General features: G+C 51.0%; 1 protein-coding gene across 1 annotated transcript; it reads left to right on the top strand.

The window, feature by feature from the left end:
- Positions 1 to 461: 461 nt before the first annotated feature.
- Positions 462 to 27,395, top strand: TFAP2E (transcription factor AP-2 epsilon). The gene is made up of 7 exons (XM_039473881.2): positions 462 to 6,258; positions 6,578 to 7,060; positions 7,605 to 7,656; positions 20,141 to 20,363; positions 21,724 to 21,842; positions 22,481 to 22,622; positions 26,356 to 27,395. Exons 1-7 carry the CDS (start codon positions 6,232 to 6,234, stop codon positions 26,636 to 26,638), a joined length of 1,329 nt encoding a protein of 442 aa, XP_039329815.1. The 5' UTR covers positions 462 to 6,231; the 3' UTR covers positions 26,639 to 27,395.
- Positions 27,396 to 27,575: the final 180 nt, after the last annotated feature.

The following is a 27,575-nucleotide window of genomic DNA, read 5'->3' on the forward strand; positions in this document are numbered from 1 at the left end:
GAGCCAAGGCTGTGAGGTTGGAACCAGACGGGCCCCAGACCCTCTGCAAAATCCTCCACCTAGGCCTTCAAACCTATAAGCATGTGCTGAGCATATCCTATGTGCCTACCTGTGGTTGGCTATGCATAGAGAAGAATATCTATTTACTGGATATACTGAAAGCCATCTTCTTAGTATGGATTCTCTGGGGTAAATATTAAAAGACATAGAGACTGCTGGGTGTGGTGGCTAATGCCTGTAATCCCAATACCTTGGGAGGCTGAGGTGGAAGGATCACTGATCAAGATCAGCCTGGGCAACACGGTGAGACCCCCATCTCTACAAAAGAAAAACAATTAGCCGAACATGCTACCTCATGCCTGTAGTCCCTGCCACTCCAGAGACTGAGGCCAGAAGATCTCTTGAGCCCAGGGGTTTGAGGTTATACTGAGCTATGATCACACCACTGCATTCCAGCCTGGAAGATAGGGTGGGATCCTGTCTCGGGGCGGGGGTGGGGGGGCAGGAAGGTGTAAGCAGTGGCTTCTACGTAGGTCCAAACACGGTGTGCCTGGAGCATGAAAGCATTATGGGCAGAACATTTACAGGAAAACTTAGAGCAAATATGTGCTCTGAGACATCAGGGTGAGGGGGGGCTTGCCAGGCAGACACGAAAAGGAACAGCAGGTATGAAGGCATGCAAGCTTGAGAACTGCCAGTAGTTTCTCATGCACAGTGTATAGAGTATGATGTGGGGAGTGGTAGAAGATGAGGATGAACCAGCAGGCGTGGACCAGATCCTACTGCGCCGTGCTCAGAAGCTTACACATGGAATCATGCTGAGGCAGTTTGGTTTTGGTTTTGGTTTTGGTTTTTTAATAGAAACAGGGTCTTACTCTGCTTCCCACCGTGATCTCAAAACGTGACCACAAGCAATCCTCCTCCCTCGGCTTCCCAAAGTGCTGAGATTGTAGGCATGAGCCACCATGCCCGGCCAGCTTGCAGATGGTTTAGTAGATTGAATGTGATCCCGTTTGCATTTTGGGAAGATTCCCCTGCAAGAGGAATGGCTGAGCCAGGGAGCTGACAGAGGAGGCCCTGTGTCCAAATTAAGCCAATGGCAATGAGGATGGAGAAGATATAGGTAGTAGTTAATAGAACTTGCTGATTAATTGGAAGTGAAGAGGGATAAAGAAAAGGGTGGGCAGAATCAAGGATGACTCCCAAATTCTTGATCTGGGAGCCACTGAGTGGATAGTGGGGCATTCACTGTCACTGGGAACACTGGGACAGACAGATTTGTGCATACCATACACAGTTCAGATTGGTAAAACGGTGAATTTGTGCTGCTCACGGAATAGCCAAGGGGTAGTTGCTTTTTACGGTCTGGAGCTCAGAGAGAGTCTGGGCTAGTGACAGATTTGGGAATTGTCAGTAGAGAGGGTCCCTAAAGTTGTAGGAGGGACTGAGATCATCCGGGGAAGTGAAAAGAGAAGGGAAAGGTCCCAAAGAAAGTGACAGCCACCCATGGTCCCTGCTGTCAAGGTGCTCTCCCTCCCTTAGCGGAGAAGGCAAACCCTGCAAAGTTTCCTAATACAAGGCAGACAGAATTCTGTGCTTAAATGAGATACCGTCAGAGAGTTCTGGCTTGCTCTTGGTATTTCAGCAGTGGGGAAAAGGGAGATCTGAGCTGCAGTTGTGAGATCTAACCACGAGATGGCGCCTTGACACCTCCTTGTGCCAGATTTCCCCACCCTTCAGACAGCCTGACCTGGAGCAATTGGTGGTCAAAGGCTAGAACAAGGGTGGCTGTCTCAACAATAAAGGAGGCAGATCGGAATTTTTTCTTAACATAAAATCCAAATGCAAGGTCACTTTTTGAAAAGAGAGGGAGCCTGGGAGAAGAGCAATATGCCAAGTATGCCAAATGGGAGTCCACGGATGTTTGAGCATGCACCCGTATGTTCCTATGTGTACTTGTCAATATATGTCCTCTGCCTCTTTGTGTACTTGTGTTTCCCATGAATGTCTCTGTGCATGTTGTGTGCCCCATGTTCCCAAGGCTGTCTGCATGTGTACCCCAATGCACCCCAGGGCCTCCACATGTGTGCATGTGTCCCAGGGAGCAGACAACCAGAAATCTCTACCTCCATGCCTCAGAAAGTGAGGAGTCTCTTGGCACTGAAAGAAGTAGTCCACAGAGTCTGAAACCAAGGGACTGCGACGTTTTAGGGAGCCTCAAAGCAGCAGCAGACCATGAAGAATATCCCTCTCCCCAGTAGCCATAGTCAAAATCATTCATTTATCAGATGATCTCTTCAGATCACACCCAGGTTCTGTGTGTAGCTACCCAGGGTCATGTTCACATAGAACCTTCCGAAAGGATCACTTAAGAGGCCAATGGATTCATAGCATCATCTATTGATTTACCATTTACAGTATTTAACAAGCATTCATTGATTACCTGTCATGTACCAAGCACAGTGCTAGACACATTTTCTGTTTCTCTTTTAATCTTGTGAAGCAGTTCCTGAAAGAGGAAAAGAACATTGGTCGCAACTGCAGAGTCTGGAATACTCATTAGAATGTTTGGACTTTTTTTTTTTTTTCTTTTTTTTCCTGAAGATGGGTCATAGTGAGCCCTAGGAAAATTTTCAGTAGGGAGGTAACATGATCCTGTTCCCCTTGTTGCTGAATGGAATTGGAAATGGATCAGAACAGGTATGAATAAAGTAAGGAGACCAGTTAGAGAGTTGTTGGCAATGCCTAGATAGTGGTTCTTAAACCTTAGTGTGCCTCTCAGCCACCTTAAGGACTTGTTAATAACAGAGGTTGCTGGGCTCCGCCCCCAGAGTTACTGACTCAGGAGGTCATGAGTGGGATCTGAGAATTGGGACTTCTAGCAAGCTCCCAGATATTCTTGGTGATGTTGGTCCAGGAACCACACTTTGGCTATGTTGCCTAGGCTGGTCTCAAACTCCTGGGCTCAAGAGACCATTTGAGAGCCATTGATCTATGAGTAACAGTAAGGTAGTTTAAGGTGCTGGGACAGGGATACCATGTGCCCTCTGGGATACCTGCTTCAATTCTCCACCACATACCTTCTGAGGGTGGATGTTTAAGGGTTAGAAATGGCAACACTCCAGAAGGATTAGCTTGTGGGGGTTAAGAAAAGGACCCAGACTTTTCTGGGATGATTAGCAAGTTTTGAACTTGAAGGATGATGGTGGCATTTATGAAACTACAGAGCATAGGAGAAGCAGGTTGGGGTTGGTGGCTGGGATGGAGATGCTGAGTTCAGTGTTGGACGTGGAAAATTTCAGATAGCTGAAATGAGCTGTCTGGAGAAAATATACAACTGGCAGCTGTGTCTATGGGTTTGGATCTCTCATTAGAGATCAGGGTCAGAGATAAGACAGTTGGGAGATAACAGCAGACAGCTAGTCATTAAAGACTTGGGCCAGGCGTGGTGGCTCATGCCTGTAATCCCAGCACTTTGGAAGGCCGAGGCAGGCAATCACTTGAGGTCAGGAGTTTGAGACCAGCCTGGTCAACATGGTGAAACCTCTGTCTCTACTAAAAATACAAAAATTAACTGAGTGTGGTGGTGTGCACATGTAATCCCAGGTAATCAGAAAACTGAGGCATGAGGATGGCTTGAACCCGGGAGGTGGATGCTGCAGTGAGCCAAGATCACCCCATTGCACTCCGGCCCAGGCAACAGAGTGAGACTGTATTAAAACAAACAAACAAACAACAACAACAACAACAACAAAAACCACTTGAGAGGGGATGAGCTCACTCATAAAGAGTGTAGATAGGAAGAAAAAGCAGAAGCTTCTCTGCTCTGAGAAAGAATTACTGACATTAAGCACGTAGGTGGAAAAAGAGACAGAAAAGAAGACAAATGATCAGAGTAGGAGAATGAGGCAAGAAGGGGCTACCACAAGCTGTAGGAAGTAGAGTGGGGGAACCCAATGAAGCCACAGACAGGCGGTGCATCCCGTCACTCTGGCCTTCCCGAGCTGCTGGAGAGAGCAGGGGCATGGGCATCATCTCCTTCACTGCTCCTAGACATCTCCTGAAGGAGTCCACCAGCTTCTATTCATGCACCGACACCTGTCCTGGAGCTTGACTTCTGATGTCCTGTGGCTGAGGTTGAGGATGGGAGGAAGAGGTGTTGCCACAGACTCCCTCATATATAGATACACACAAACACACTCCTGATCTCAGACCTGTCTTGAGCAGGAAGGTTGCAGAGAGCTTCCAAATTCTGCTTCATGTGGATGGTGGCATCCTTGCTGGCAGTTCCAGACTTCGGAAAGTTCTTAATGATGAAACTTTGGCTTCTAGCCTCCTTCTTTCCCCATCGCTCCCCTGGCTGAGATCATCCAGCCCTGAGCTATGGACCTGTCATGCATCTTCTGGGATACCCACCTGGGATCATACATTCCATGAGTTAATGGTGTCACTATCACCTCCTCTTCTATATCAATAATTTTACCTTAATCTCATTTACTACCTTACTAGAAAGGAACCTAAAAAAACAACTAGTCCTCTCTGCCTTCCTCTACTTTTTTATTGGTGTTTTGGAAGTTGCAGAAACTGAGATCACAGAGGAAATGCGACGTAGCTAGGATCACACAGTCACTTGGAGTCAGGACTAAATCTAAGCCCCTGAGTCTGAGGCAGTAGAGAATAGCGATTCTGAGCAGAGAGGGGCAGGGGCTGATTACCCCAGCTCTGCCACTTAACTTAGCTGCTTGACCTTGGGCAAGCCATTTAACCTCACCTCTCCCCTGAAAATGGAGATGATATCGGTATCTTTCTCATAGAGCTGCTGTGAGGGTTAAATAATCCAATATTCGTGAAGCACTTTGCACAGAGGCTGGCACATTCTGTAATAAGTCTGCTGTGATTATTTCTACTTTGCCCTGGTCTACTCGCTACATCTTCTTGCTTTTAGAAACATCTTTCTTCTTTCCTAATTCCCATTCTCCTTAGCATTCCCCTCTCATTTGTCCGTCTTTAATCCCTGTCGCTGCTTCTCAGGAGGGGAAGGTTGGGTTTGGGGAGAAAAAAAAGAGAGTGACTATAGAGACTGGAACTTGCCTGACAGTCAGGGAGTGCCTGCCATGGTAACAGACACACACGTAGCCTGTGCATGCTAGCGTAACAATCACACGGCACCCTCATGAGTCACTTACACACAGTCACTCAACAGTCTCTGGGTATCTCAAGCCCACACTCAATCAGCCCAGGCCCCTGTGACTTCAGAAGCATCTTGGCCCCTGGTCAGGTGGAGCTCATACTCAAACCCATCCCAGGCAACTTTGTCTGGCAAGCTTGTGTGTTCAACTGTCTCAGAGCCTGGCTTGGCATTGGAAGTTTTCAGCCCAGGAAGCCTGAGTGAAGTAGGCACCTTAGAGGGATTTTGATCCATTCAGTAGAGACTGTGATGGTACCCCCCCTACACACACACACACACACACACACACACACACACACAAACACACACAAACACTGACACACATGTGCACATGAGCAGATAGGCTTGAGTCTGCAGCTCACAAACTTCCACGCTCATGATTGCCCACCTCATCCAAAGTCTCTTGAGGTTCTTAGAGAAATGATTGATACCCATTTTACAGAGGAAGCTGAGGTCAGCAAAGAATAGTGCTTTGCTTAAAGGAAAGGATGTGACAGAGCCGAGCAAATGCAGGGCCCCTGCGTCCCAGCCTCGAATCTTTCTGTTTCACTGCAGCTGCGAGCTGCGAGCCCAGAAGGCGGCTCACATCAACGTGGGCTAATTCACGCCCCGCTACCCACCCTACCCGATCCCACCACCAAAGCCACCGCCTCCCATTTGGTGGCCGCTGGGGAAAAGGGAGAGAACTGCCATAGCTTGTCTCTTTAATGCGCGCCCCCGGAGGCCCGGCGCGCCCCCGCCACTATAACTGGAGTGCATGGAGCAGGCTGCGCTCAGAGGAGGAAGGGCGGGCGCTGGGCACCCGTTGACCGACTTTTCTAAGTGCGATCAGTGCCCGTCCGTCCCGCCTCCATGGACCCGTCCGGGGACGGCCACCGCTGAGGACCCCACGCCCACTAGGATCGCGGCTGGGTCGCACCCAAGCTACCGCACCGCAACCCCCGCGGGCTGTGCCGGCTCCCCGCGCCTCTGCCCGCAGCACTTGCCGTCGGGCCAGGGCTCCGCCGCCGCCGCCACGCCTCGCGCCCCGTGCTCACCGCCCGATGCTGGTGCACACCTACTCCGCCATGGTGAGTAGTCTCGGGGCCCAGGGCATACTCGGCCAGGGGATTGGGGCGCCTGAGTGCTGGACTTTCCAACCCTCCTGCCCCGCGCCAACGAAATCTCGGAGGGAGGGGGCCTCAGGGACTCCGCTAGCTGAGAACGCGAGGCGCAAGTGACCGCTGTCCCTAGCCTGAGGCTCCTGCGCCCGCGGTGGACTCGGAAATAATCTCGGGCCCCAGGAAGCGTGAGGGACGGCAGCTGGACCCTCCGAGCTGAGGAGGATCCTTTCGGGCTGGGGTCCTTTCAGCTCCAGCGGGTCACCTAACGCACCATCTTCTTCCCCAGGAGCGCCCCGACGGGCTGGGCGCAGCGGCTGGCGGGGCCCGCCTGTCGTCTTTGCCCCAGGGGGCCTACGGGCCAGCGCCCCCTCTCTGCCACACGCCTGCCGCCGCAGCTGCCGCCGACTTCCAGCCACCCTACTTCCCGCCACCCTACCCACAGCCACCACTGCCCTACGGCCAGGCGCCCGACGCCGCCGCAGCCTTTCCCCACCTGGCAGGAGACCCATATGCCGGCCTGGCGCCCCTGGCGCAGCCGCAGCCTCCTCAGGCCGCCTGGGTCGCGCCCCGCGCCGCCGCCCGCGCCCACGAGGAGCCACCCGGCCTGCTGGCACCGCCTGCCCGCGCCCTGGGCCTTGACCCGCGCCGTGACTACGCCGCCGCCGTGCCCCGGCTCCTGCACGGCCTGACCGACGGCGCGCACGGCCTGGCAGACGCACCGCTCGGCCTTCCCGGGCTGGCGGCGGCATCCGGTCTGGAGGACCTGCAGGTGAGACCCGAGGGGTCCGGGATGGGTAGGGACTAGTACCTTGGCTGGAGGCAGAAGGTGGCAAACGCAGGAACCCGACTTTTCTCCCAGCTCGCCACTTCTCACTGGTGACTCCGAGGATGCGTCCAACCTCCTGGGTTAGACGGTGCCTGGCCATCAAGGCTGCCTGGCACTGAGTCCGCCGGCACCGAGTCCGCCGCCTTGGTGGTGGCGACCCTCTGCGGGACCGAATCACTTCTTTTCTCCCCTCTGGGCCGTTGAGCCACGTATGGCATCCGTGGGGCAGCCTGCACCTGGGGCGAAGAGAGGCCTTATAGTTACCGGTTTAAGGTTCAAATTTCCCTTTTTTGCACTGCACGGTGAGATATTCACGGTTTTAGCTCGGTGCCTAGACTTGGCGATTCCTGGGCCTGCCCGTTGCTGTCCTAGGCGGAGGTGCCGAGCATCGTACGGAGCAGACCCGGACCTGGGGTCGCAGGGGCTTGCGAAGCCATGGACGACTAGGTCTTTATGCGCCCTCACCGCCGCCCTCTCCTATTTGCAGGCGATGGATGATCCGGGAATGAGCCTCCTAGACCAGTCCGTGATCAAAAAAGGTAAGGAACGGTGTGCATCGTCAGGGCAGAGCCGGGTGAGATGGTGCAGGCCCCGAGTGCATAGACCCATTTTCTTCACCTGCTGTGCCTCCTGTGTGTCGCCAAGCTGGGTGTCCACCAGAGGTGGGACAGAGGTGAGAGCTTGATGAGTTTGCCCAGCACCCTTTAGCCTGGGGTGGGCCTAAGCGGGTCAGCGTTCACTGGGCTGCAGCGCTGGGAGTCTGGCCTCTCTCCACCGACGGGGAGGACGCTCTTGTGGATCTGGAGCTGATCTGCAGAACGAGTTAAACCACTTCCCTGTTTCCCTAAGAGGAGGGAATGGAAGTGCTGTTCCCACGGAGTTTGGGAAATGATTTTCACTTTAGAGAGCCTTAGCATTCCCCAGCCTGGCAGGCACTTTCTTCTCCTTCCTTCAGGCAGGGCCTTGGAGGCCTCTGTCGGAATTTTCTTTCTGTGGAGCTGTTGTGTGAATACTGTGTGTTAGGCTGTGTGCACCTGAGTCAGGACCCACCTGCTCCTGGGTGTCTGTGTCTATGTGAGTTCAGGGTCCTGTGTGTGTCTGAAATGTTTCTTTCGTGGGTGTCTTAGCATTTCTTGGAGTGTGAGTGTGTCTGTTTCTGTGAAGGTGTCTGTGAGGGGTGTCTTTGTACATTGGTGTGCATTTCTCTGCATTTGGGGGTCTCAGTGTGTACAGTATCTATGTTGTGTCCTGCACTTTGTTCTTTGGTATCTTAGGATTTCTAAGCATGCGAGGGCCCTCTCGCTGTGTGCATATATAGGAGTATTTGTGCGACTCCTGGCATTAGTAAAACCCAGGAGGCACCTTTTCTGGACTGAGGACCAAGTTCTGGCCATGCCAGAGGAAGGTGAGAGACAAAAAGAGACAGCCCCCTCAGAGGGGTCCAGGCATTGGGTGGCCTCCTTACATTTGGGGCAGGTGCTGGAAGGAATTCAGAGGCGCACGTGAGCCTGCGGTGCCCCAGGCAGGCACTGCTCCCACAAGATTTGGCTCGAGTTGTTTTTCAGACGAATGAATTAAAGCCTGGACTCTATTTGCCCTCCACTCGTTCTCGGGGGAGGCCACGGTGGAAGTGGTGGTGGCAGGCTGGGTCTGGACTTCCAGGATGGCCAGGAGTGTGTAGAGGAAAGATGAGGCAACAGGACAGGAAGGTGGGGGAAGGGATGGAATTGGGTCTAAGTCCTGTATCACTGGGAACTGCGGGTGTGGGGAAGACACTGGGAACCTTGTTGCGCGGCAGCTCTGCTGGCCAGGCTTGGTTGGTTTACTGGACAGCGCCTTTCTTGAACCCTGAAGAAAGAGATCCGTCTGCAGTGGGCAAAAGCCTGCCTGGACTTCCTGGCCATAAGAAATATGACCGTGGTGGTGGTCCCCAGTTCCCTACTCCTGGTCGGGCTCAAGAGACTGGGAGTCTAGGTTCACTGACTTCCAAAAAAAGGCTAAGATCCCGCATTTTAGAAAGGGGCTTGGAGATCTCTGCCCTGCCCAAGGGTAGAAGGATCAGCTGTTGCTCTGAGCACCTTAACCCGGAACCCCGGTCCAAAGCCGAGACAGGAGACCGGATGCGAGGTCCGCCAAAAGCTAGTTTCTCTCAAACAGCTTCCAAGACTCCTACATCCTAGGGGTGCGCCGGAATCCCCCAAAGCAGTCCAAAGAACACCGAGTCCGAACGTCCCAGGTGCGGCGCTCTGGCTCCCTAGAGCGGGGCGGGGCGGGGCGGCGCGGGCGTGCACCCGCGGGACCCCAGCGCCAGCGGGTCTGTGGCCGAGCGGAGCGAGGTGGAGCGCGGGCGATCTGAGCTGAGACTGTGCCCTGGACGCCCCAGCCTGGACGCTGAGTTCCAGCCCGCGGCGCTGCAGCAAAGGGGAAGGGGCAGGAGCCGGGTACAGCTGGATCTGGAGGTCGCGACCCAGTGGAAGGCGTGGGCGAACGACCCAGGGCGGCCGCGGCAGCGAGGCGGGTGGGCTCCTTGCTCCCTGGAGCCGGCTCCCCCGCACACCCGCCCTCGGCGCCCCTGGCAGCTTTCCCCTCTGCCCTCCGCGGCCACTGAGTGACTCGGCCTCGCCGCCGGCCCCGTGTGGAGTGAATTAGCGCCGTCCTTCGTCCGCTGCCCTTCCGACGGCACCCGGAGCCCCTGTCCTGTCCCACAGACTTTCGGCGTCGGTGAGTGAGGGACGGGAGCCTGCCCCGCCAGGGACCTGGAATCAGAGAATGTCGTTCTTGGCCACCCGAAGCGTCGGATCCCTGCAGCGCCTCCCAGCCTGGGCCGAAGGGGCGGCTGCGTCGGTAAGGTTGGGGTCCTGGGTGCGAAAGGGAGGCAGCGGAAGCCTCAGCCCCGCCCCAGAAGCGGCCTTCGCGTCGCAGTGGTGGGTCCGGGGGTGGGGCTTCGCCTTCGCCAGTGCGGCGGGGCAGAGGACCCACACCTGGGCTGCAAAAGCTTCGCTGACAGCAGGCCAGGGTCCGGGAGGGGCAGCCAGGCGAGGCCCCCCGCCTTACCACGCGCTCCCGGGTCGCTGACCAGTTGCACCCGCGTGGTGGCGCAGGGGATGGCGGGGCTGAGGCCGACCCTAAGCGGATAAGGGAGCACTCCATTTCCTTCCCACATTTGTCACCTCCAGTTTTGCAACCTTTCTCAGAGACACAGAAAGGAGGCAGGGCTGGGGGGGAAACGCGGCTAGACAGGAATATTTTCCAGCTGACAAGAGCAGTGAGCAGGGCTGTTCGGGTCTCGGGAGGAGCTCAGAGGTGGCGGGTGAGTGCCTGAGGTTGGGAGGCTGCCTGGAGGAGAGAGAGCTGAACCGGGCTCAAGAGGTGCTTAGTGGGCGTTTGTTGAATGAATGAGTGATGGGTTTTGAAGTCTGAGTGCATTGAAAGAGGGGGTATGTGAAAGGGGCTACTTTCATCACACAGGGTACAGCATGTGCAAATGCCCTCCCTGTGGAAAAGCCAGACAGGTTAAAAAGGTTACAAATGTGTGTGGGCTTCAGGTTATACAATCAGAACTGAAGGGGAGTGGTCAGGGATGAGAACTGAGATGGATCCCTCATTCCCTCTGGAGGAGAGTGGGTGGTTGCCTACTTGGGGGTGGAGAACCCCTTTCCACAGGCTCAGCTGTCCAATCTCAGGGGGTCTCCAGGACAGGAGCAGATGTAAACAGTTGTCCTGTTCCCTGCTGTCTTTGGCCCTGGAGAAGAAGAAGGGAGATGGGGAGGGTCTCCCCTTTCCAGAGAATCTCTAAGCAGCCCAGGACATGGATGAGATACTGACCTCTGGGACAGAATTTGAGAGGGTGCCGAAAAACTCGGTAATCAAGATAAATAGGCCAAGTGCAGTGGCTCATGCCTGTAATCCCAGCACTTCGGGAGGCCGAGGCAGCTGGACCACTTGAGGTCAAGAGTTGGAGACCAACCTGGACAACATGGTGAAAACCTGGCTCTACTAAAAATATGAAAATTAACTGAGCATGGTGGTGCTCACCTGTAATCCCAAAGCTGAGGCAGGGGAATTGCTTGAACCCGGTAGGTGGACGTTGCAGTGAGCCGAAATCGCGCCACTGCCCTCCAGCCTGGGTAACAGAGAGAGACACAGTTTCACTCTTTCGCCCAGGTTGAAGTGCAGTGCCACGATCTCAGCTCACTGTAACCTCTGCCTCCCAGATTCTCGTACCTCAGCCTCCGGAGTAGCTGGGATTACAGGCACCCACCACTATGCCAGCTAATTTTTGTATTTTTAGTAGAGATGGGGTTTCACAATGTTGGCAAGCTGGTCTCAAACTTCTGACCTTAAGTGACCTGCTCTCTTAGGCCTCCCAAAGTGCTGGGATTACAGGCATGAGTCACCACGCCTGGTCTTTTAAAATAAAAATAGTGCAAAAATCCACAATAAACAAAATATCAAAAATTTACAGAATATGAACTTGAACTTCCACAACCCTTTCTCACTTGCCTCGAGGCTACTGTCTGCCCTAAAACGCAACTAAAAAACATGCAGATGGAGTTTGGACTTCACCTGAGAACGGTGGGAGCTGCAGAAAAGCATGGAGCAGAGGAGTGAAGGATAGAAATTATATGTAAAAGAAACCTTGGGCCGGGCACGTTGGCTTATGCCTATAGTCCTAGCACCTTGAGAGGCCAAGGCGGGTGGATCACCTGAGGTCAGAAGTTCACAACCAGCCTGACCAATATGGTGAAATCCCATTTCTACTAAAAATACAAAAAAAGTAGGCAGGTGTAGTGGTGCACGCCTGTAGCCCCAACTACTGGGGAGGCTGAGCCAGGAGAATCACTTGAACCCAGAAGGCCATTGCACTCCAGCCTGGGCGACAAGAGGGAAAACTCTGTCTAAAAAAAAAAAGGAAGGGCCGGGTGCGGTGGCTCACGCCTGTAATCCCAGCACTTTGGGAGGCCGAGGCGGGTGGATCACGAGGTCAAGAGATCGAGACCATCCTGGTCAACATGGTGAAACCCCGTCTCTACTAAAAATACAAAACATTAGCTGGGCATGGTGGCGCGTGCCTGTAATCCCAGCTACTCAGGAGATTGAGGCAGTAGAATTGTCTGAACCCAGGAGGCGGAGGTTGCGGCGAGCCGAGATCGCGCCATTGCACTCCAGCCTGGGTAACAAGAGTGAAACTCCGTCTCAAAAAAAAAAAAAAAAAAAAAAAGGAAGAAACCCTCTAGCAATTGAAGAGAGGAAAACTTAATCAGGCAGATCCCAGCAGGGGAGATGAGGAGACTCAAAGGAGGGCATTTGCACCTGCTGTGCCCCAGTGTGGGCTGGGAGCAGGTCACTACCCCCTCCTGTCTACTTTCCTCTTGCTCTGACCCCTCCGAGTTTTGGACCCTAAGAGTAGTCTAAGGAACCACATGCATCAGGATCCCCAGAGGATGCTTGTTAAAAATGCAAATTTCTTGGGCACCACCCCACATTGACTGCATGAGAACCCCTGGAAGTTGCATTTTTTTTTAATTAAAAAAAATCTTTAATTAAAGAAGACTTAACTTAAGGCATCATACTGATATCTGCTGGCTTGGTACTAAACTGTACATTTGACATATACTGCATTGGAAGTTGCATTTTTTAACTGATTTATTGAGGCAAAATTTACATACCTAAAATATACACATTGTAAGAATATAATATGATGATTTTTAGTAAATGTAGCGTTGGGTAACCATTACCACAATCCATTTTGAGGCATTTCTGTCATCCTCTGAAGTTCCCGTTTGTAGCTAATCCCCATTCTCACCCCAAGACTTAGGCCACCACTGATCTGCTTTCTGTTCATATATTTGCATAGTCTGGAAATGTTCTATAAATAGAATATATAAATATGCAGAGTTTTGCATCAAGCTTCTTTTCCTTAGCATAATGTTTGGGAAAAACATTATGCTAAGGAAAAGAAGCAGCAATAAAAAGAAATTATTATCAGCAGTTTGTTTCTTTTTATTGCTGCATAGTATGCCATTTCCTGGGTGTAACACATTTGTTTATCCATTGGTCAGTTGATGGGCACTTGAGCTGTTTCTACATTTTAGCTGTCTTGAATAATGTTGCTGTGAACCTTCACATACCTGCCTCAGTGTAGACACATATTTTTATTGCTTTTGGGTAAGTTCCTAGGAGTGGAATTGCTGGATTATACGGTCAGTTTAGATTTAATTTTTAAGAAACTGTCAAGCTGTTTTCTAAAGTGCCTGTATTATTTTACATTCTCACCAACAATGTGTGAGGGTTCCACTTTTTCACATCCTACACTTAGAATTGTCTTTTTTTTTTTTTTTTTTCTTGAGATGGAGTCTCGCTCTGTTGCCCAGGTTGGAGTGCAGTGGCAAGATCTCTGCTCACTGCACCTTCTGCCTTCTGGATTCAAGCAATTCTCCTGCCTCAGCCTCCCTAGTAGCTAAGATTACAGGCATACGCCACCACACCTGGCTAATTTTTGTATTTTTAGTAGAGACAGCGTTTTATCATGTTGGCCAGGCTGGCGGGTCTTGAACTCCTGACCTTGTGATCAGCCTGCCTCGGCCTCCCAAAGTGCTGGGAATACAGGCGTGAGCCACTGTGGCCAGCCCCTGTCTTCTTTATTACAACCATCTAGTGGTATCAAAGTATAGTTTTAATTTGCATTTCCCTAATGACTAATTATGTTAAGCACTTTTTCATGTGCTTATTAACCATTCAGCTCTCATTTTTATTGAAATGTCTATTTACATATTTGGACCATTTTCTATTTAGGTTGCTATCTTATTGTTGAGTTATAAGAGTTTTTTATGTAATATATTCTGAATATGGTCCTTTATCACATATATGATTTGCAAATTTTTTTTCCAGTTTGTGATTTATCTTTTTCTTTTCTGTTTTTAAATTTTTATTTATTTATTTATTTTACATTTTAAAAAATTGTTTTTTTGTTTTTGTTTTTGTTTTTGTTTTTGTTTTTGTTTTCATAAAAACAGGTCTCAATATCTCAATATGTTGCCCAGGCTGGTCTTGAACTCCTGGCTTCAAACAGTCCTCCTACCTTGGCCTCCCTAAGTGCTGGGGTTACAGGTGTGAGCAACTGCTTACAGCCTCTTTTTTTTTTTTGTTTTCATTAAAAAACTTTTTTAGAGAGAGGTCTCACTATGTTGTCCAAGCTGGAGTTTGGTGGCTATTTGCAGGCAAGATCATAGTGCACTACAGCCTCGAACTCCTGAGCTCAAGTGATCCCTCTGCCTGAGCCTCTGGAGTAACTGGGACTACCTCCTCGTGCCACCATACCATGCTATTTTCTTAATAATATCTTTCGAGGTGCAGAAGTTTTAGATTTTGATGAAGCTCAATTTATCATCATTTTATTTATTTGTTTGTTTTATTGAGATGGATCTTGCTCTGTCACCTAGGTTGGAGTGCAGTGGCGCTATCTCAGCTCACTGCAACCCTGGCTCACTGCAACCTCCGCCTCCCAGGTTTGAGTGATTCTCCTGCCTCAGCCTACCAAATAGCTGGGATTACAAGCACATGCCACCATGCCTGGCTAATTTTTGTGTTTTTAGTAGAGACAGGGTGTCACCATGTTGGCCAAGTTGCTCTCCTGACCTCAGGTGATCTGCCCTCCTCGGCCTCCCAAAGTGCTGGGATTCCAGGTGTGAGCTACCCTGCTCGACCTGTTATTTTCTTCAATAGGCCTCGCCTTTGGTGTTGTACCTAGGAACTCTTTGCCCAACCTGAAGTCATGAAGATTCTTCTCCTAAGTTTTCTGTTGTTGTTTGTATTTTTAGTAGAGACAGGGTTTTACCATGTTGGCCAGGCTGGTCTCAAATTCCTGACCTCAAGTAATCCACCCACCTTGCCTCCTAAAGTGTTGAGATTACAGGCATAAGCCACCATGCCTGGCCTCCTATGTTTTCTTCCAGAAAAAAAACTTGCAATTTTAATAAGATTTCTGGGAGAGTCTATTGCACAATTCCCTGGGCTCAGAAGTCAGACTGTATTTACCATGTTCGGACAGAGTGCCTTGTCTGACAGGTTGAATAACTGGGAACTCTTGTGTCTGGGAGAGTGTGTGTGTGTGTGTGTGTGTGTGTGTGTGTGTGTGAATGGCTTCTGCATATGTGACCAGCAGGACACCATTAGATCACTTCAGCTTCAGGAGTCACCACAGGGAATCCTGTCTTGTACGTGTGGGAGACCAACTTTCGTGTCTCTGCTTTGCTCTCTGTGCTACTTTAATTCCTACCTCCATCACTGCCCCTTCCCTGACCCACCTGCTTCGCGTGGATTCCATCCCTCTTGCCATTTTTAAGGGCAGAGGCTCTGAGAAAAAAAGGGACAGGTAGGAGAGGCGGCAAAGTCTGTCACTCATATACACAAACCCATGTGCAATGTCATGTCTGCCCATATATTTAGCAGCACCTATATTTGCATAAATCTGGCATCAACAGGAGAAAGTGCTTGCAAATATCCATATGCAGGCTACACATTCCTCCACACTCAAGAGCTCATCCTCATTGCTGTATCTATCACAAGAGCAGACAATTTTTGTATATAATCGCCTTTTTTTTGGTTTGAGATGGAGTCTCACTCTGTCGTCTGGGCTAAAGTGCAGTTGTGCAATCATAGCTCATTGCAGCCTCAAACTGGGCTCAATTGTCCTGTGGCCCCAGTCTCCCAAGTAGCTGAAACAATCGGTACATGCCACCATGCCTGACTGACTTAAATTTTTTTTTTTTTTTTTTTTGTAGATATGAGGGATGAGGTCTTACTACGTTGCCCAGGCTGGTCTTGAACTTCTGGGCTCAAGTGATCCTCCTGCCTCAGTTTCCAAAAGTGTTGGGATTATATGTGTGACTTACCATGCTTAGCTGGCTGGGGCCCTGGGTTTTAATAGCAGTTGGATACAGGAGGCTGCTCATCCTGTTCCTCTGACCCCTACTACTAGTGAGGGGTGATGGGAGGGAAGACAGTCACTTTGCCATTCTTTTTATTTTTAACTTATCAATTTGTAGGTTTTTGTTTTTATTTTTGTTTTTGAGACAGGGTCTCACTGTGTTGCCCAGGATGACATGGTTGGCTCACTGCAACCTCTGCCTCTTGGGCTTAAGCAATCCTCCTACCTCAGCCTACAGAGTCGTTGGGACTATAGGCATGTGCCACCACTCCTGGCTAATTTTTGTATTTTTTGTAGAGACAAGGTGTTACTGTATTGCCCAGGCTGGTCTCGAACTCCTGGGCTCAAGCAGTCTTCCTGCCTTGGCCTCTCAAAGTGCTGGGATTATAGGTGTGAGCCACTGTGCCTGGCCTGATTTGTAATTTGATTTGTTTAAAGTCAAGCGTGAGGTATAATTTTTTTTATACATACAGTGTAGTTCAGTTCGCGTTCCCAGGGCCCTTGCATCATTAGTTTATTCCACATTCACTGATGGCCACCTGTGCCAAGACCCTGCCCTCGGCACACTCATACGTGGTAGGGAAGACGGCCATGGAAACAGACCAGGAAGGTTCAGCGTGGTAAGGCCAGAGATGTTGGTGAGAGGGGCTGGGGGCAGGGAAGGGAAGCTCTGCACAGGGGATGGTGCCTAAACTCAGTAGGGTGAAGGACTACTGGGCTACAGAGGAGCACTGTGAGGCTCAAAGAGCTCACACCCTGGGATTCACCACATCCCAGGAGACACTTCACGCTTGTTCAATTTGGCCTGTGATGGGTTTTTTAATCTTTGAATCATTGCCAATGCTTAAAAATTGAGAGATTTTGGCCGGGTGCAGTGGCTCACACTTCTAATCCTAGCACTTTCAGTGGTCAAGGCGGGCGGATCACGAGGTCAGTAGTTCAAGACCAGCCTGGCCAACATAGTGAAATCCCATCTCTATTAAAAATACAAAAATTAGCTGGGCATGTGTCAGGCACCTGTAATCTCAGCTACTAGGGAGGCTGAGGCAGGAGTATTGCTTGAACCTGGGAGGCAGAGGATGCAGCAAGTCGAGATCGCACCACTGCACTCCAGCCTGGGCAACAAGAGCAAAACTTCATCTCAAAAAAAAAAAAAAAAAAAAAAAATCCAGAGATTTTACATAACAACCCAGAATCCTAGTTTCAAAAACAGCAAAATGAAACAAAAACACAAACAAACCGGGAGCTCTGTGTCCTGCATGGCAGGGCTTTGCATAATGTGCCCCTTCAGCCCGCCAACCTCCCGCACAGCCCACTTACTGGGTTACCTGTTGGGCCCCTCCTCCCTTGAAGCCTGGAGCTGTGCTGTCCACCAAGGTGGCCACTAGCCACATGTGGCTCTTGAGCACTGGAAATGTGACTAGTCTGAATTGAGACAAACTTAAGCATAAAATGTCCATTGGATTTTGAAGACTTAGTTCAAAGAATGTAAAATATCTCACTAATAATTTTTAAAGTGTTGATTACATGCTGAAATGACTTTATTTTTTATATATTGGGGTAAATAAAATGTACTAAAATGCTATATATTGTTTATAATTATATTAATCGGCCAGGCACGGTGGCTCAAGCCTGTAATCCCAGCACTTTGGGAGGCCGAGGCGGGTGGATCACAAGGTCGAGAGATCGAGACCAACCTAGTCAACATGGTGAAACCCCGTCTCTACTAAAGATACAAAAAAAATTAGCTGGGCATGGTGGTGCGTGCCTGTAATCCCAGCTACTCAGGAGGCTGAGGCAGGAGAATTGCCTGAACCTAGGAGGCGGAGGAGGCGGAGGTTGCGGTGAGCCGAAATCGTGCCATTGCACTCCAGCCTGGGTAACAAGAGGGAAACTCTGTCTCAAAAAAAAAAAAAAAAAATGTGGGCCAGGCCTGGTGACTCACCCCTTTAATCCCAGCACTGTGGGGGGGCCAAGGCAGGCAGGCAGATCGCTTGAGTCCAGGAGTTTAAGACCAGCCTGGGCAACATGGTGAAACCTCGTTTCTATGAAACATACAAAAATTAGCCAGGTTTGGTGGCACATGCCTGTAGTCCCAGCTACTTGGGAAGCTGAGGTGAGAGGATGGCTTGAGCCTGGGAGGTGATGGCCGCAGTGAGCTGTGATTGCACTGCTGTACTCCAGCCTGGGCAACAGATCAAGACCCTGTCTCATAAAAAAGGTGGACACTAGGAAATATAAATGTGTACATGTGGCTCACATTATATTTCTCTTGGTCAGCTTGGGTCTAGAACCTAATGGACAAATGAGGACTCAGCAAGAGGGGCTGGCAGAGCCAGACATGAGGGAGGGTGAAGAAGGCCATTGTAACATGATGGTTAAAGCTGTGAACTTTGGAGTCAGTGCTGAGAGTTCAAGGTTCATTTCTGCTCCTTACCTGCTGTCCCACTTTAATCTCTTTGAACTTTCAGCATGTGGCACTCATTGACAGGTGAGATGATAGCTGACACTCATTGACAGATGACATCATTTTGTCCAGCTCTGGAGCTGGGATTTGATTCTCAGGGAACTGACTGGGGTCTGATGAGTTTTAGGCTGAGTTTTAGGCTGCAGAGTGATACATCCAGATGGAAAGATCCCTCTAGACCGGGGCAAGGAGACTAGAGCAAGGACTGTGCAGAAATTAACACTGGAAGTGGGCATGCAGAGGAGTGGCCACATCCAAGGCACATAAAGAAATGAAACCCATAGGCTGGGCAGGGGTGGGAGGGGAAAAAAAAGGAAGCTGTAGGATGTAGTGATGGATGGGATGTGGTGGGGAGAGGGTTGGAGAAGGTATCACAGCGGGTTCTGGCTTGGCTGCTGGGTGGAGGTGGGGAGGTTTATCCAGAGAGGGAGAGACTAGAGATTCTGCCATGCTAGCGACCAGGCTAGCCTTTCCCACTTTTGTACTCCTCAGGCCTGGCACAATTCTTGGCATGCAAGTGCTCAGCCAATATTGCCAAGTGGCTGGAAGGCTAAGAGCACCACCTTTGAGACTGCAGTTTTGGGTTTGCTCCTGGTTCTCCATCTACTAGCTATGTCATCTCAAGCATACTACTTCACCTCTCTGGACATCAGTCTCCTCATCTGTAAAATGGGAATAATGATAAGTGTAGCCCCTTGTGGGTTGTTCCGAGGACTGAGTAGGTTTATCCATGGGAGCACACAGCATAGTGAGTGCTCAGTAGCTGTTAGTCCCAGACTTCACACTCGAGCCTCACTCCTGACACACACGGGGCCTTGTCTACCAAGGCTCTCACCTCCTTAAAGGAAGAGAAGGCCAAAGAGTTCCACTAAAGAAGCAAATGCCTCAATATTCTCCCTTCTTCCGAGGCTAAGCGGGAGGATGGAGGTTAGACTGCAAGAAGAACTTTCTCTTATAGTCAAAATTATCTAAGTGAATTTTTGAAAAGTAACTTCTCAGATTCCCTTCTCTGCTCTTCAGACAATTAGTAGATAATTCCGGAACGTTTTTGGGAGGGGGGATAGGGCCTATCTCCTGATCTCCTTTAGTATTTGCAGAGTGACTTGGCAGGAAGAGGGCCAGGATGGAAGGCGCTAATAGGGCAATAACCTCCCTGTCCAGGGATGCAGAGTCCACAGTCTCCAGGCCCCTCACTGATGCAGGGGTGGGGTGGGAAGGCGGGGAGGGAAATGGGAATCACGAGTGGCAAGAGGGCATTTGGGGATTCCCTGTGATTGCCCAGCCCTGGCCTGGCCCTGCTACAGGGCCCCGTGGGTCCTGCCTCCAGCTCACACTCAGATCCTTACATCCAAGTCCATCTCTGACGGTATCCGTTAAAACACCAAGATTCTGCTGGAGTTGTTTAAGATGGGACCAGCCTGGTTCAGTGAGGGGGACACAGAATCAAGAGCCAGACAGCTCCGAGTTCACATCCACCAGCTAAGGGAACTTGGGCAAGTCACTTTCACCTCACAGTGCCTCACTTTCTCCCTTTGTAAAGCAAGGATACCAGACCCTCCCTCAAGAGGGGCGGTGTGCGGTGGCCGCTGGCTCAGGGTTTCCCTCTTCCTGCTATTCTGCTCCACAGTGCCCATCCCCTCCAAAGCCCGCAGCCTCTCAGCCCTCTCCTTGGCCAAAGACAGCCTGGTAGGCGGCATCACGAATCCCGGTGAGGTCTTCTGCTCCGTGCCTGGCCGGCTTTCACTGCTCAGCTCAACGTCCAAGTACAAGGTGACGGTGGGGGAGGTGCAGCGGCGACTCTCGCCTCCTGAGTGCCTCAACGCCTCCCTCCTGGGGGGCGTCCTCCGCAGGTAGGAAGGCCACGATCCCCTGCCTGGCTGGATCCCTGGCCTCTTCAGGCCTTCTCGGGGTATCCACAAGGAGGCCAGCTTCACCTAGGCCCCCTGCCTCAGTCTCCCTGGGAGGGGAGGCCCTGGGGACTCTGGATTGTGCATGCTGTGGGGGCTGGCCCAGGTCCCTGGTGGCTGCCACATGTCTGTGGGTTTGGGGTGGGGAGGTGGTCAGAGAAAGAAGCCTGGGCACAGAGAAGGGAGGGAGAACTCACCCACACTGGGCAGGACAAGGCTGGGTCTAAGGAACAGAGAGGGCCATCCTCACCCGCTCTTCTGGGAAAGGGACCCCATGACCCAACACCCGTTCCACATGGCAGCATAGGCCTTGTGTGTTTTGGGGTGAGGAGCATGGTAGTCCATGGTTCATCATCTTAAACCTGTGTCTGTCTCTCTCTCTGCATGTTTTGGTGCCTGGGAAGGGTATCTCTGCTTCAGGGCTGTGAGCTTTGATGAGCCTGAGGATGGTGTGAACATGTGTGTGAGTGTGCATGTATCTATAGTAGCGGATGGCCAGGAGCATGTTTCCATGAGTGTGAGTATCCTGTGTTTCTTCTAGTAGGATGTCTGGCCTAGAGTGTGTCCTGCTGTGTGTGTGTGTGTGTGTGTGTGTGTGTGTGTGTTTGCCTGTGCAACTGGAGCTAGTCCGATGGATGTCTGCACATCTGTGCCACCGTGTGGGAGGGGCACATGTGCAGTCATAGGGGGTATCTCCTTACTCCTGGCATCTTGGAGGATCTCTGTGAGTCCCTGAGTGTCTGTACATGTGCTGCTGGGACGCTGACTTGGTGTGATCCTGTGTCTCTGCGTCTCTGGGAGTCTGAGTTTGTGTCTCTACATATGTCTGTCTCTATTGGTTCTACGGGTCTCTATTCTTTCACCTGTGTGTGTATGTGTGTGTGTGTGTGTGTGTGTGTGAGCCCCCAGGTGGCTGTGTACCTGTGTGTCTTCCTTTCTGTATGTCACCACGTGTCTCTACATATAGGTCTATGTATCCCTGGGTAGCTGTGTGTGGCCATCTGGCGTGCTAAGGACTCCAGGATGCCCCACCCTGTGCTGCCCCTGCTGTCGAGAGGACTAGGGAGAACTGAGGGCTTCTGGAGCTGGGTGCTGGGCCCCCCACCCCTGTCTTGGCTGCAAAACCATTAAGGCTAGGAAGAGGTTGTGCCCTTGCTGAAAGAGACCCCAGAGCATCCCCAGGACCAGACCCAAACCTCAACAGGGGCCGGTGGGGACAACAAGGCCCTTTAGGAGTCACTTCGCCTCCACACTTTTCTCTTGTCTCAGAGTTATATGTCTGTCTCTCTCTGTGCATGTCAAGGGCCAAGTCCAAAAATGGGGGCCGGTGTTTGCGGGAACGGTTAGAGAAGATTGGGCTCAACCTGCCGGCTGGCCGTCGCAAGGCTGCCAACGTGACACTGCTGACTTCGCTGGTGGAAGGTGAGTGAGGCCTGAAGGTGGGCATGAGAGTGAATTTGAGGGCACGTGAATGGTCTGGTGTGACTGTCTCTAATGCAGGAAGGGTGTCTTTAGTCATGTGCAGGTGTATCCGTGTATGTGTTGCAGTATCTGTGTGCATACTCTGTTATGTATAAGCTGTGTTTGTGATTTCTGTGTGTGGCTTCGTGCATGTGTACATGCATGTGCAATGGAGACCTTCTTTCAGTGTGCGTGTGTGTGTGCCTATGTACATGTGCATATATGCATGTGTGCACATGTGCGTGTGTGTGTGCATGTGTGTGTGCGTTTGGGTGTGAGTGTGTGGGCAGGGAGTGGCCAGTGTTTGGATGTGGTAAAGGGATGAAGGGGGTGACAGCCCCCTCCCCTGGAGGTTGGCGGCTCTGGTATACATGGTGGGCTCAGCTCCTATCTCTCTCTGAGCTCAGATCCCAACTCTGATGGCCCCAAGGGAGAGCTATGGAATGGGGGCTGGAGCTGGGCTCAGAAGGAAAGTTAGAGGGCGCACCTACAGAGGAAGAATGGGCCAGGATACCCCTGGCCAGGGGGGTTAGAGGTTCAAAGCTGTGTTCCAGGCACAGAGGTATACCTGGCAGTAGTGACAGCTCCCCTCCCCACAGGAGAGGCCGTGCACCTGGCCCGAGACTTCGGTTACGTCTGTGAGACCGAGTTCCCAGCCAAGGCAGCTGCCGAGTACCTGTGCCGACAGCACGCTGACCCTGGGGAGCTGCACAGCCGCAAGAGCATGCTGCTGGCCGCCAAGTGAGTGAGGGCACCATGTGTGGGCACACGTGGGTGCCAGGCACGGACATCATGTATACGCACAATGGACACCACTATGTACATGAGCAGTGAGCACATGCAGGTACATGCGGCCCATGTGGCACCACACGCGGGCACACCTAGGCTCCCTGCTTAGGCTCTCGTGGCACATGTGTGCATGCCACATGGGCACACTTGGGTTCCTCATGTGGGTATATTTGTGCATCATGTTTTTCATACTCAGACATACACGAACATTCCTAACAAGCACAGGAGCACACGTGGACATTACATGTGAACATATCTGGGCTCCTTGCATCAGGAACAGTAGCGTCACATACTGGTTCGCACAAGCGCACACGTGGGTCCTACACTCACATACACTCCCACGACACCACCAGCCTCAGTCCCCATCATGGGTCTGAGGTTCCCTCTTCTAGCCTTGCCCATCAACCTTCTGCTCCAGTGACCTCCATCAGGCCACCAGGTCACACCTGAGTGCTCTGCGAGTCCCATTGTGCCTCCCTCACCGCCGTTCACGTGCTGCCACCTCTACTCAGGTCTCTTCATCTCACTCCTCGACCTTCACCCCAGAGTCTCCCTGTTTCCGACCTCCCTGCACATGCACCGGCTCCTCTGCGTAAGAATCTTCAATGGTTCCGGCTGCCAATGCACTGGTTTTCAAACTAGGGCCTGTTTAACAAACTAGTATTCCATTAAGATTTACTTTCTTTGTTTCTTTGTTTTTAGGCAGAGTTTCGCCCTTGTTGCCCAGTCTGGAAAGCAATGGTGCAATCTCGGCTTACTACAACCTCTGCCTCCCAGGTTCAAGTGATTCTCCTGCCTCCCGAATAGCCGGGATCACAGGCACCTACCACCATGCCTGGCTACTTTTTTGTATTTTTAGTAGAGACAAGGTTTCACCCTGTTGGCCAGGCTGGTCTCGAACTCCTGACCTAACGTGATCCACCTGCCCTGGCCTCCCAAAGTGCTGGGATTACAGGTGTGAGCCACTGTGCCCAGCCCCAAGATTTAGTTTCTCAGTCCAGGCGAGGTGGCTCACGTGTGTAATCCCAGTACAGTGAGAGGCCAAGGTGGGCTGATTGCTTAAGCCCAGGAGTTGGAGACTAGCCTGCACAACATGGTGAAACCCCGTCTGTACTAAAAATACCACAATTAGCTGGGCATGGTGCTGTGCGCTTGTAGTCCCAGCTACTTGGGAGGCTGAGGTGGGAGAATCACCTGAGCCTGGGAGGCTCAGGCTGCAGTGAGCCACGATCACATCACTGCACTCTAGCCTGGGTGACATAGTGAGACCCCATCTCAAAAAAAGAAAAAAGGTAGAAAATTTAGTTCTTCCATAGAGTTCTTATCTTAGTCCATTTGGACTGCTATAACCATAAACTGGAAAGCTTACAAACAACAGAAATATTTATTTATTTATTTATTTATTTATTGAGACAGAATCTTATTCTTTGCTCAGGCTGGAGTGCAATGGTGCAATCTCGGCTCACTGCAACCTCCGGCTCCTAGGTTCAAGCAATTCTCCTGCCTCAGCCTCCCAAATAGCTGGGATTATGGGTGCCTGCCACCACACCTGGCTAATTTTTGTAGTTTTCTTAGAAGAGACGGGGTTTCACCATGTTGGTCAGGCTGGTCTCGAACTCCTGACCTCAGATGATCCACCTGCCTTGACCTCCCAAAGTGCTGAGATTACAGGCGTGAGCCACAGTGCCAGGCCAACAGAAATTTATTTCTCATAATGCTGGAGGCTGGGAAGTTCAAGGTCAAGGCAGATTCCATGCCAGGTGAGGGTCTGCTGTCTGGCTTATAGACAGCACCTTGCTGTGTGCCTTACATTGTAGAAGGGAGAAGGGGTTTCTCTCTGGCTTCTTTTATAATAAAGGCATTAATCTCATTCATGACATTCCACCTCCATGACGTAATCACCTCCCAAAGGCTTCACCTCCTAATACCATCACCTAGGTGGGTAGGATTTCAACATATGAATTTTGGGGAACATACCCATTCACACTATAGCAGTCCCACTGCAAGAAAAGACAGAGAGAGGGGAGGGGGATAGAGAAAGAGAGACCGGGTGCAGCAGCTTATGCCTGTAATCCCAGCACTTTGGGAAGCTGAGGTGGTCAGATCTCTTGAGCCCAGGAATTCAAGGGCAACCTGGGAAACCCCATCTCTACTGAAAAAAATTAGCCAGGTATGGTTGTGCAGGCCTGTAGTATCAGCTACTCCGGAGGCTGAGGTTGAGGCTGCAGTAAGCTGTGATCACACCACTGCACTCCAGTCTGGGCGACACAGCAAGACGTTGTCTGAAAAAAAAAAAAAGAAAAGAAAAGAAAAAGAGAGAGAGCAATCTGAGAACTACTAATTGGTAGGCTAAAGTTCAAACTCTTTTGAGGTCCCACAGTCTGGCCCATACAAACTCTACCCGCGCCTGCCAACTCTGTCCTCATATCCTTGGGCTTGCCTGTCTCCAGCTTAGAACAACGTCCAGTCCTCCCACCTAACGAAGTCCTTCAAAATGACAACCCCACCCGCCTGCCTTTGAGGCTTTCCTAAAGTCCCCAAGGCAGAAGAGGAAGCACAGACTCCTGGAACTGCCAAATGGAGAGACCTCTGAGGCTGCTTGTACTGTGGCTGGAGAAACATACTTAGGGCGGGGTTCATCTTGTTCACTAATCAGCTCACTCATCAAGCACTTCGTGGGTCCCAGTCCTGTCTAAGACTTTCATGTTGACACAAAGATGAATGATGAGGGATTCTCTTGCCTGAGCCACACACAGGATGCACAAAGGAATGAATAATGGCTGCAAACTAGAGCTTGGTTCAAATCCCAGCTCGGTGGCCTTGACAAGTCATCCAACCTGTCTGAAACCAGTTTTCTTGTCCATCTGATGGGGATAATAATAGTATAGATTTGTTATGAAGATTAAGTAAGATGATGCATACAGTGTGGTTGGCACAGCATCCAGGCTTCAATTAATATTCACTGCTAGTTATTATTTCTGGCAGATTCTGGATTGTTTCCTAACAGTTTCAAAGACAAAGTTCTGTGAAGTACTGGGTGTTTGGGGTGGGAGAGGGAATCAAAGAAAATTTCCTGTATAAGGTAGTATAAGGTAGTAAGTAGCTGAGCTGCACTTTTTTTTTTTTTTTTTTTTCTTGAGACGGAGTTTTACTCTTGCTGCCCAGGCTGGAGTGCAATGATATAATCTTGGCTCACTACAGCCTCTGCCTCCTGGTCTCAAGCGATTCTCCTGCCTCAGCCTCCTGAGTAGCTGGGATGTGCCGCCATGCCCAGCCAATTTTGTATTTTTAATAGAGATGGGGTTTCTCCATGTTGGTCAGGCTGGTCTCGAACTCCTGACCTAAGGTGATCCGCCCACCTCTGCCTCCCAAAGTGCTGGGATTACAGGCATGAGCCACCACACCTGGCTGAGCAGCATTTTGAATGTGGGCAGGACATCCAAAAAAGAAAGCTCATAGGGTAATTGGCATGTGCTGTTTATTAGCTGTGTGATACTGTGCTAGTCAAATGACTTTTCTGAATCTTAGTTTCCTTTTCTGTAAAAACGGTATGATCATCATTTGCAGACTGTTGGGAGGGTCAGCAGTTGTGTAGCTAATGATTATAAAATGCCTGGCATGTAGTAAGTCCTTCTCCGGGCTCAGACTTTTGTCCTCCAACCTCTGACCTTCCTTTCCCAACCAGGCAGATCTGCAAGGAGTTTGCAGACTTGATGGCTCAGGACCGCTCACCGCTGGGCAACAGCCGCCCAGCACTCATCCTGGAACCCGGCGTGCAGAGCTGCTTGACACACTTCAGCCTCATCACTCATGGCTTCGGTGGGCCTGCCATCTGTGCTGCCCTCGCGGCTTTCCAGAACTACTTGCTGGAGTCACTCAAGGGGCTGGACAAGATGTTTCTAAGCAGTGTGGCCAGTGGGCATGGTGAAACCAAGGCTTCGGAGAAGGACCCCAAGCATCGGAAATAACTGCTTCTCCCAACCCATCCCTAAGGGGCTTCCAGGGCCTGAAATGGGGACTTAGCTCCTGGGGGTGGGCCTGAAAGGACTGAAAGGTGGGATTCAAGACAGACCAGAAAGAGAACATTCATCCAGAGATCCCGGAGTCGGGGATCTGGCTTGGAGTAAGGGAGGTGGCCTCTTTGGTGGTGTCTTGGTGGGCCCAGGTATTTGTCTCAAGTGTGCAATTTTCTGACCTTTGATGGCTGAGAAGGGTTTGGACAGAAAATTGACATGAAAAGGTCTGGCTCATGGGGCACAGCCCTTTCTGTTATGGTGCCTGGGTGGCCGTGGGTGCTTCTAGAGGCCAAAGCCTTTGTGTTTTTCACTGGTGGCAGGAGGGCGGTTTTGATAAATCAGAGGTGCTACTGAGGAGATGGTGTCCCTCATTCCAGAATCTTCCACCCCCAGAAAAGGGGTGCTGGAAGGAGGCCCCAGTGGACTCTTTGTACCCTTCCTACTCTTGGAGAGAAGTGGGCAGGAGGGGCCCTTGAGGAACAAATAAGATAAAGCACAAACTGCAGAACTCGAATCCATCCAGGCTGCTCATCACAGTCCTGTTGCTGTCTGTCCTATATATTTATGTATGTTGTAATTAAATTCGAAATTTTAAAATGTCCAGTGCAACTTATTTATCCCAACGAGTTGGGGATTCATTTCAATGTTTTCTGGCCATGCATTGACATGTCCAGCTGGACCAGGAGGGAGAGGGTGTTTTTGCTCAAAAAGGCTGTGGGTGGGTTGGGAGGGAAGAAAGGTGTGTCGGGTGCCCTCAGGTTGTCGCTGGGATCTTGTATTTGTGGTTCTTTTGCCCCTGCAGTTGATGTACCTCCCCATCTCTCATTCTCTTAATAAAACCTTTCACTGGACATGAAGCCCTTCCTGTCCTTCTTTAGCCCAGGCCTGG

This window comes from Saimiri boliviensis, chromosome 11, assembly GCF_048565385.1.
Source record: "Saimiri boliviensis isolate mSaiBol1 chromosome 11, mSaiBol1.pri, whole genome shotgun sequence".
NCBI lineage: Eukaryota > Metazoa > Chordata > Mammalia > Primates > Cebidae > Saimiri > Saimiri boliviensis.